We start from the raw sequence: 10,831 nt of genomic DNA on the forward strand, positions 1-10,831 counted from the left end.
CTAATAAAAAAATTCCGAATACAAGGTATGATAGGTGTTTTTAATGTCAAGTTTCAAACCCATCCCACCCCCTAACCAAAATGTGCAACGTATTTGTTAATTCCAATGCAACTAAAATATTTTCAGAGATTAACTTACCTTTCTAAAAGGCTCCTTGCTCCTCTTCTTTGTCATGCTAGCTTTTTAGGAAAATATTGCCAAAAAAAAAAATCAGAAAAATTGTAAGTGGAATATCATTGAGTTTATAAGTTGATTCTTAACAAAACATAACAAAATTTTCTTTCTTGGGGAGAATAATTTTTTTTCCTTCAACAAAAAAATAGTAAAATTTTTTTTTGGGTGAATAATTTTTTCTAGGAAAATAAAAATTACACAAGCTACCTAAGAAAGAAATATGATAAGCTCTCAAAACAAAAGGTGGAATAAATTGGAAATTTCACAAGGCACCACTAGTACTACAATGAGCAAAAAAGGCCCGAAAAGACAATAAAGAGTATTCTTAGGAGTATCAACAGAAGACGATGTTTTCACTAGGGGTTCAAATTTTTGAGATTATGTTCCATTGAAAGCCAAATCATATTTGGAACCTGTACAAGCCAAATCCTTCTCCCACCACACCAAATCCTTTTTTGGTAAATGGGATTCAACAGAATCGAAGGGGCTGCCTCATAGCAAAGATACCACATGGAATGCTATGTTTGAAGTTTTGAGGTATTCGTATGCCAGAATTGATTTTCTGTACAACTTTCCCTCGATTAAATTCCGTCTCTTAAAATTCTTAGATTTGAGTTTCAATTTTGGAATCAGGAGTATTCGAATAGGAATCTTAACAAAATATCAGTTCTGTTAAATAAATTGCCAAACGTCAGAACCAAGATGATTTTAGGGTTCAGTTTCGGTTCACTACAACATCCTCTTGACCCGAACCAAAGTTGAGCCGATTAATAAAAACCCAACAGATTTGCATCCTGCCAACCCTAGAGGTTTAGACTATAAAACGTTATGTTTTGGAACAAGGAATTAGTGTCTCATTCAACAGTATAACCCCAGCCGCTCTTGAGGAAGGAATCTGATCATCTGCATCTTCTATGGTAGCTCCCTTCATCCCTTTGGCTCCTTAATACTCACCAAGGTATGAATTCTGATTTTGTTTTGCCTCTGAAATCCCCATTTCCTTCCTCTGAGACTCACTCGCTTCCATTCTTTCATGATTCATGATCAAGGACTTTAATCATACTGATAAAATCAATGTGTTCCTTTTCATCGAAGGCAAATTAGAGAGCCTGATGAATTGAAAACTAGAACTCTGAGTTAATTTCCTCCATGGAGGTGTGGGACTAAAGATCTATTTGGTGGATGATTAGATTTTGTTCAATATATAGATTGAGTTAACTTTATAGTTGTTTTGCAGATGATTGATATGGGGCCAAAGCACTCTATCACTTGGCACATCATAAAAATCATTGACGAGGAATTCCATCCCATTCCTTGTTATAACAAGGTAGTATTAGTTATTTTCATCTAATTACTTCATAAGTTCCTATCTGATTTTATTCGCCATATTAGATCATACAAAGTAAGTAATTATGATATTTCTATCTCAGCAAAACAATGATACGAAAGATGGATATGGACATCGGATCAACGTTTTACCAGATGATTATAAGGTTTGTTTGTTTCCTATTCACGTAATTGATGTTTCAAAATCTAGAACATATTTTTTATGTGTGAGATAATGTTCAATAGCTTAAAAGAGAATATATATTATTAAATATAAATGGCAGTAATATTTGATGTTTTTTTTCCCTCTCTAAGGAGTATGAAACAGCATTTAACTGCCACCTCTGATTAAAAATGGTAGTGTTTTGTTTGAATTTAGAGTGAGTATGTTTTAGACTTAATATTGTACTATGTTCTAGCCACTTCTTATATTAGTTTGGAGAAGTTGCCTTTGTTTTGTAGTGTTATCATAAACAAATCTGATTTTTTCTAACTAAAAGTGTTATTATTTTGTCACCAACAAGAGTGAATGTGAATCTGATTTTGTTGGTGACAGCTAGTATAGTAAAATATGTTGGTGACAATTAGAGTGATGACGTGTCCCTTTAATCGAATACATTATCCACCTTCCCCGCATTAATTGGGTCATTTCCTCCAATGAGTTTGAACTTTAAAAATTCCAAAATATTAAGTTTCCGATCGCCACTCCTTTATTTAAAATTATTTTCTGAAATCCTAGACATTCGAGATAGGGTTGGGTTGGGCTATGATACCCTAGCCGAATCATTGAAACGTCAACTGAATCCATGCTCAACTCAATCCAGACCTAATATACTCTCAACCTATGCTTGGTCATTTCAAGGGTATTCTAACCCTATCCTAGTTCTAACTGGTCTTGGTTTGGTTAGGTAAGGTTTTGGGTTAACCTTTATTAAGGTTGTTTCATCCTAAGCATCCGTATACATTTGAAGAATATTCAACCTTTATTAACTTTTGTGTAAGTGGATCAGTTGATGATATATGATTCTAAGTATATGATTGGTAATGTTTCTATGCTAGCACACCAGTTTGGGTATATAGAGATGTTTTGTGCAACCAACTTAGTCATTCATGAAGAAAGAAAGAAAAAAAATTCTTAAACAATTTAACTTGATTTCATTAACAGTTAACTATAATTTTTTAATGGCAAGGGATGTCTTTTCAATCTAAAGGGGATCTATCTAATTGATATATAGGATAACTCAAAAGGTGGCATGAATTTTGGGTAACACTTCTTGAGGGGTGGGCAGCAAAAGACCATACATAGAAAGGCAATATAACCATTTTCTTTGTGAAGAAAGAGATACTCTTGACTACTTATTCTAACTTAAGAAAACTTCTCTTTAATTAATCATATTTAATTAGTTGACAAGACTTGCAATAATTAGTAGGATCCTCTAGACCCATTGAGGGGGTTAAATATATGCCATATACATCTATTTCGGGAAAGGTTATTTCTAAGATTTGAAATTATGATTTAAACATTAAATATATGAACACTTGATCAACATAGCAAAACATGAGCTACTAACATACTGGGAGTTAGCACCATATGGGTTATCAATTCTCCCATAATTACGTGTCCAGTTTCAAGAAATTTGACTTTACCAAAAAAGTCTAACGAAATTTATCATTTACCATTTTACCATAAAGAACACTTTTAAGTAACTTTTTGAGAAAAAATGAAACAAAATAAAAAATCGATGATTTAATTGGATTTAACTAACGGGGTATTGATTGCCGGCAATAAATGGTGCATCCAATAGAGTATGGATTGCCATCGATAAATAGTGGAACTAATGGAGTATGGACTACCATCAATAAATGTCAAATAAAAGTGAAGAAAAGAGGTAAAAATGAGGTGAGAGAGAAAGAGATGTAACAGTTTTCTGGTATAAACGAGGGACCTGTGTGTGAGGGTGGAGGTATAGACGATAGAGTATGGATTGCCATCGATAAATAGTGGAACTAATGGAGTATGGACTACCATCAATAAATGTCAAATAAAAGTGAAGAAAAGAGGTAAAAATGAGGTGAGAGAGAAAGAGATGTAACAGTTTTCTGGTATAAACGAGGGACCTGTGTGTGAGGGTGGAGGTATAGACGATGGTGGAAGTCCCATATTGAGTGTTACATAAGATACCTAATTATTATGAGTGAAAACCTCTCTCTATGTTGGTCCAAGTAAGTTGAGAAGCTTGGAGGGCCCTACTTGCATCTCCTATAGTAGTCTTTGTTTTCTTATACCATTTTGTATTTATTTTATCTCTTAGGTGCAATGGCAACAGAAAGCAGGCAGGAGGTCAACCCCAGAATCACTGATACTAACCAAGGTGACTTCAATTTTTTATTATTATTATTAATTGGAATCTTCCCTTTTTTCTTTTTTTCAATATGATGTCATTTGATGTTGTAGTCTCACTGAGTTTTGTCTCTTTGATTGTTCAGTAGGATCTTCTATAATACTCATTTTCTCTGGTTCATCATGTTCTATTTTTGGGTTCACGGACAAAGAACTTCTTTGTTATTTTTGAACTTTGAGGAAACAGCTTTCTCTTTTTCTGTTTCATTTATTTTTTTATTTTCACCTCAGCTGAAGCAAGAAACTTCCCATGTTGCATTGTGGGACAAATGTGCTGGCATCAGCATGTCTATTCCTTGCATTGGGGAGAAGATCTTTTACTTTCCCCAAGGACATATCGAACAGGTTCTGTTTTTCCTACCTAAATCTTCAATAGCTAATTTGATTGTGTTCCAAATAGTAGGTTTTTGATTAATTTACTTCTTATGTAATTTGTTTCTAAGTACTAAAATGGGATTTCATTTAGGTTACTACATTCACAATTGATGAACCTGTCTTTGACCTTGCTGATGGAAGTCATGCCTTTAACGTACCATCGATGATGCTATGCACAATTGTTAACATCCAGTGAAAGGTATCCTTATCATGGTTTCACCAAGGCTCCAAATCTTGTTTAGTCGGATTGAAAGTGAGACTTGCCAGAATGTGTTCTGGGTTTTCAACATTGGGCTTCAACCTTGCATGTGCATGCTCCTGCATGTGTTTTTTAAAATTGAATTAGTTTTTGCTAATGTATAGGGTCAAATTTTTTTCTTTTTATGGTTAAATAGAATCAAGTTTTTGTGCACATGTAGCTGGTCTATTAAATCCAAATCCAACCTTAATCCAAATTTATATGATTTTGTAGGTCAAAGCAAGCATGATGATCTATTTGCAGATATCACACTAATATCCGGAATGGAGGTATTGCCTTCGGCTTTGCTGAATTTGGTTTTAGTGTTAGTTTATCTAGATTTGTTATGATATTGTCTTATTGTTTATATTGTGTGTCCTTCAGCAAAAAGGCACTTAAATTGGAAGTTGTGGGTGGTCCTCAACCTCAAAGAACTAGAGCATACTCCTACGAAAGACTGACTACATCAGATATAAGCATACATGGTGGATTAACCATTCCAAAGAAATATGCTGAGGAATGTCTACCACCTCTGGTTAGTACTTCCATATCTCTATAGTTTCATTAAGAACAATATTCATTCTTTCTGGAGTCTTATGTTCTTGAGTGTTTTCTTTCGATGATTTTTGATAATGATGATCAAGTAATATCTGATCTCATTTCTTGTCATAGGATATGTCCCTCAAAACCCCGTCACAGGGTCTTGTGATGCCAGATTTACATGGGGTAGTTTTGCACTTCACCCATGTTTTTTGTGGATGTATTGCATTATCTTTGTTATTTGTTAATTAGGTCTTTTGAAATATTCAAGCATTGATATTGGGTACAATGTTGTGGCTTACGTGCAAACTCAATTTGTTTGGGTTCTTATTTATAATTTATGGTTCATTTGGCAAATGGTTTACTAGTCTATATACATAGATTGTACCAATGCTTCTTCCTTAAAACCCTATTTTTAACTTTTCTCTCTTCCATCCAAAGATTCTAAAATGCATGCTTTTTGTTTGTTGTAGGACAATCAAGGTGCCACATGTTTACCACGGTGGGGGCTTTTGGGGGCCCCAGGGGGCGGGGGGGGGGGGGGCCCCACCCCCCCGGCCCCACGGGGGCCGGGGGGCGGGGGGGTATGCCCCCCCCCCGCGGTTGGGGTACATTTGTGGCCGCCAAAAAAAAGAAAAGAGGGGGGACAAAAAAAAAAAAAAAAAAAAAAAATAAACCACACAACACATTTTTTTTTTTTAAAAAAAAAAAAACATAAATAAAATTAATATTAAAAAAAAAATATTTTTTTTTTTTTTTTTTTTTGATCAAAGAAAAACCAATCTATCATTACTGATTAAAAACAAGATGCATGTGCCTCATTATGTTTGAGGGTTAGGTTCCAGCTGTTGCTACCAATATTCCTTGTAGCCAGTGTATCAAAGAAGTTGAGTAGTGTCGGGGATTTATAATTACAAAAAATCGCATGGGTTAATTTGGATTTAATATCTACCAAGTCAGTTATTTGATGGATAGGCCAGTTGTTTTTGGGAGGGCTAAAGAAGCTAGGGGTGATTGCTCCGTCATTGATCCAGACTTCTTGAATTTGATTGGAGTATTTCAGCCCTTCCTTCATCGCCTTTACTATTGCCTCCATTGAATTGCTTTTTGCCATGCTTCCTGCATTTGTCCATATGATTTTTCCTCGTTCCATAATCCCCGCACTCCAGCCGCTGATGTCTAGTGATTTGTTATAAACCCCTGCACAAAGCAAAATGGTTTCATTAGTAATACTACTACAATCTGTTGTTTCTTCCTGGATATTGTTATTTGTATCATCATTTAGGCATGGTGAGCACTTCATGTCTAGAAGCCATTTTGTTATGTTCTGCAAAATTTTGTAGGGGTTGGGTTTGGTTTTTCCAAAGATTGCATTATTTCTTTCTTTCCAGATGAAGTAACACGTGGTCACAAAAACTGAAAAGAACCACTCTATTTTTTGCATGTCTGGTTGGAGACCAATTAGCAGATGATTGCACAAGTGTAGTATTGATTGTTGTGCAAGTTGTTACGGTTCGCAAGCCTAGGGGTCCTGCTGCCCAGATTCTCTTCGTCCATTCGCATGAGATGAAGATGTGCCAGGTTGTTTCTGTCTTGTTATTGCATAGATCGCATCTTTCATTTATCATCTTCCATTGGGAAACCACTGTTTTTGTTGGAAGCCCTTCATTCAGTAAGCGCCAAAAGAAGGATTTGAGTTTGGGGTGTATGCGCATCTTCCAGAAGGTTCTCCACCATGTTGCAAACTCGTTTGTCATTGTTTCATATCTTTGTTTCGTCAGCGCCCTGCCTGCCAATTTGGCAGAGAAGTCTCCATTTGTTGAGATACGGGATTGCCATGAGTCCTGTGATAGATTAAGATTGAATAGTGAGAGTGGGAAAGATGGGAGATTGAAGTTTAAGAGATACTCCCTGTTGGCGGCTATGTATTGTGACATTTGAGCAACTGTTGTATCATGCATCCAGATATTGTGTGTTGGAAACAGTTCTTTGACACTTTTTGCTCCTGGTAGCCAAGGGTCGTACCAGAATGAAGTATTAGACCCGTCCCCTACATTTCTGCTCAACATTTTTTGGAGGTCGGTTGTGATACTGTGCAGGCTCTGCCACGGCCAAGAACCGCTTTTAAATCTTACCTTGGGATTGAACAGGGTGGAATTAGGGAAATATTTGGCTTTCAAGATGTTGGCCCACATGGATGTGGGTTCAGTCAGCAGCTTCCATCCTTGCTTGAGAAGTAAAGCTTTGTTGATGTCCTCCATTTTTTTGAAACCTAGGCCTCCCAAAGGTTTTGGTTTGCAACATTTGTCCCAAGAGATTAGAGTTAAGTTTTTTGTTTTTGTTGGGTTGCCTAGCCAGAATCTTTGGCAGAGGGAGTCAATCTGTTTGCAGATAGTTTTTGGGAATCGGAAGCATTGCATATGATAGAGGGATAATGGTTGGAGTACAGATTTTATGAGTACCTCTCTTCCTGCAAAGGAGAGGGTGGAGGCTTTCCATGATGCAAACCGATTTCTAATCTTGTCCAGGATAAAATTGAGATTTCTTGTTTTGGATTTTCCTGGGAGAAGGTTGGTTCCAAGATAGAGGGCATCTTTTTTCATCTCCGAGATTCCCAGAATCGACAGGATTTGGGTTTTGTGGTTGTGATTAACATTTCTGCTGAAAAACGCCCCGCTTTTTTCGAAGCTAATCTGTTGACCAGTGATGTCCGTGAAGAGCTCCAAGGCTGCCTTGATTGTGAGGATGTCCTCCTTTTCCGCTCTACAAAAGAGGAACGTATCATCCGCAAAGAAGAGGTGAGATACTTCCGGAGCGTCTTTTGCAATTTTGATTCCTTTGAACATGTTGAGCCTCCTATACTCATTGAGGATCCTGGACAAGACTTCCATGATGAGTAAAAAAAGGTACGGGCTTAGAGGGCACCCTTGACGGATTCCCCTAGATCCTGTAAACCACTGAAAGGGGCTGCCATTTAATTTGACTGAGTAAGTGGCCGAACTGATTAGCTGAGAGACCAGGTTGCACCAAGTTTGACTAAAACCCAGGAACGAGAGCAAATCAGTGATTGCCTTCCACTCGACTCGATCATAAGCTTTGGACATATCGAGTTTTAGAGCTACATATCCTCCTTTGCTTTTTGTTTTGTTCAAGAAGTGGAAGATTTCATGTGCCAGGAAAATATTCTCAGTGATTTGCCGCTTAGGAACAAAGGCTCCTTGGTTAGATTCATGTTACTAGCGTGTTGTGCCTACACCCTCATGTCTAGACACAGCATGCAGCTGGTGTACTTGGCAATGCTTTTAATGCCATGTCTTCCCATACCAGGTTCACTATCTATTACTGACCTAGGTAAGTAATAATTGATCTATGCTTGGAGATGGATTTGTCGGTTTAGCTGTTTTGTGTGGAAGCTCTAATTGTCTGATCATTATACTTTTGTCCATGTTTTCAATAGAACAATTCATTCGAAATTCATAATACCTGATGATCATTATACTTTTGTTGGTTTAGCTGTCTTGATTCCTCTTGTACTTCCAGTAGAGTTGCATTATTTAGATGCCCTGTGGTAAGAGTTTGGATTTTGTCATCCCAAAAAAGTCCCATCCTTTAGTTGATGCAATTTAAAAATTGATTAGTACCCTTGCACACTTTAACGTAGGTAAGCACAAGTATTTGGAGATGTGAAGAACCTCTGTCGAGGTAGATATGAATAAACCTTATTGAGGTAGATATGAAGAACCTTTGTCAAGGTAGACATGAACAACTCCTATTGGGATAGAATGGGAAAAGCACGAAGAACCCGTATCAGGTAAGGTATGGAGAACTCCTATTGGGGTAAGCATGAAGGATCCTATCCAGATAAATGTGAAGACCCCCAGTCGGGAAGGACCTGGGTTAGGAAGCAAGTACTCCAAATCTAGAGAACCATGTTTAGATTAGTCTTCGAAGAAATACTAAGTCAAAGGGGTCAATTGGGGAAGTAATCGCTTCGTATTCCCATAACGAAGTATGGGGCAGTGACTCTTGGAGTAACAAGTACATTAGAGTCCATTAAGGGAACACAAAAGAATGGGAATGTGCTTTCTAAGGAAAGTCACTGCACTTCTCACTAAGTGGACGAAATCCAAGGAGTAACCGTCTAGAGTAACCTCTACACAAACTCAACTCAAGAAACTCGCAACGTATGAAGAACTATCTACTCCTATTGCTCATGCTCTAAGAACCCTCTCAAGCCTTTAACTGTTGTGCCTAGACTATCTTGAGTGCTGGAGGTGGTTCCCAACTTACAGTTGGTTGGGATGCTCTAACTTTCGTTGTGAGCGCAAGTCATACTCTTACTCGGGTAACATAGAAGAAGCTCTTAAGAGGTCATCCAACTACTGGGGTAGCACCAAGAAGGTCTTGACGCAACACTATCTATTTTACATGTTCACCAATCTTTTGCTTTTGGCTTCCATGATCATTGTGGTAGTAATGGTTTTGAGTATTTTCCTAATAACTTAGAACTTGTCGGTGTATAGTTAATATTTGTTACGCAGCAACATTTATTGAGAGATATAGACACCTAGGGAGATTAGGTTTGATTTAGTTTGTCTATTCTAAATGCTTGCTAGTGATTGACTGGGATAGGTATTTGTTCCCATGATGTGCTCTACATTCGTCCAATTAATCAATGATGTCGGTTTTTCTCCCCAAATGTTGCATGAACTGGTATCGCTAACAATTTTATTCTTCAATTTACGAACCAGAGTACGAGGATTTTGAGTTCTCTCAGACAAAATGTCTAGTCACTTCTTTCTGAGAAAAATTGGGAGAGCTTGGGGTAAAATATGCTGACCTAGAAGCGGCTATTGGATTCTTTAAAGCCTATACATATGTCGGTGCCCCTATACAACACTAATCTTTCTCCTTTCTTTTTTTTTTTTCAAAGCATCTGTTTCCCCAACCGAACCAGATTTCCTCCAGCTAATATTTTTTTCCCTATCCATCGGATAACTTTCTAGCAAATAGCATACCCGGATTATTCTCAAGAAGAAAAAAAGGAAAGCCTGATATGGATATTGTTCTACATTATTACAACTTAAATAAGGAAAGAAGAAAAAAAGGAAAGCCAGATTATTATTTTTTTTTCTAGGAAAAATTTCAGAGACCAGAAAATGAATAGTGAAAAAGCAGACACCCCAAGGATATATTAAATTGCTAAAGACACCCCCAAATGTCTCTTAAATTTTGCATAATGTTACAAATTTCGTTAAGTAATGTTTAGATAATCTCATAGTTTCTACATTATCCTTAATGTCTTGTGACTTTACAATATTGCCCTTAACCCTTTTTGTCGGAAAATTTTCTTTTTGAGTTAAATACATTGGAAAATTTCAGATTTTTATCATGTCCATTTTTTATGTGGTCTATTTCCATTTTTTTTCTCTCAAGATTTGAGACACATGTCCATTAATAAAATTCTAATGGCTATAATTATTTCAAATTAAAAATATATATATTTTGCCCTAATCGATTCTCTCTCCTGTTTCTGTCTTTAGCATTCCTCTTATCTTACTGTCTCTCTTCTCTCTCATCTCTTCACCTTCTTCACTTCTCTTTCTCTACAAACAAAGGAATCACTGATTCAAATTGGAATTAGCTGATTCAACCAACTCAACTCAGATTCTATTGGAGCATATTCCTATTAAATTCGATATTTAAGCATGCAAATCAAATCAACCATGTTAGACCAAATCAGAACCGATACAGTAGAATCTGATTGAAGATACTTG

The 10,831-nt window shown here is 36.8% G+C and overlaps 1 protein-coding gene across 4 annotated transcripts; it reads left to right on the plus strand.

Moving 5' to 3' along the window:
• The first annotated feature begins 1,004 nt into the window (after positions 1-1,004).
• LOC149011231 (auxin response factor 25-like) lies at positions 1,005-5,555 on the plus strand. 4 transcript variants are annotated; one of them, XM_089164419.1, is made up of 9 exons: positions 1,008-1,132; positions 1,412-1,501; positions 1,605-1,667; positions 3,813-3,872; positions 4,133-4,246; positions 4,368-4,475; positions 4,749-4,804; positions 4,899-5,049; positions 5,528-5,555. In XM_089164419.1, the coding sequence occupies exons 2-6, from the start codon at positions 1,412-1,414 to the stop codon at positions 4,470-4,472; spliced, it is 432 nt and encodes a 143-aa protein (XP_089020545.1). In that variant the 5' UTR covers positions 1,008-1,132; the 3' UTR covers positions 4,473-4,475; positions 4,749-4,804; positions 4,899-5,049; positions 5,528-5,555. The 4 variants fall into 4 exon arrangements, with proteins under 4 accessions (XP_089020547.1, XP_089020546.1, XP_089020545.1 ...); XM_089164420.1 differs by lacking the exon at positions 5,528-5,555 and having other exon boundaries at positions 1,007-1,132; positions 1,401-1,501; positions 4,899-5,454; XM_089164418.1 differs by lacking the exon at positions 5,528-5,555 and having other exon boundaries at positions 4,899-5,451.
• Positions 5,556-10,831: the final 5,276 nt, after the last annotated feature.

This window comes from Hakea prostrata, chromosome 7 (assembly GCF_041222555.1).
Source record: "Hakea prostrata isolate BN-2017 chromosome 7, UWA_Hpros_2, whole genome shotgun sequence".
NCBI classification, from domain to species: domain Eukaryota; kingdom Viridiplantae; phylum Streptophyta; class Magnoliopsida; order Proteales; family Proteaceae; genus Hakea; species Hakea prostrata.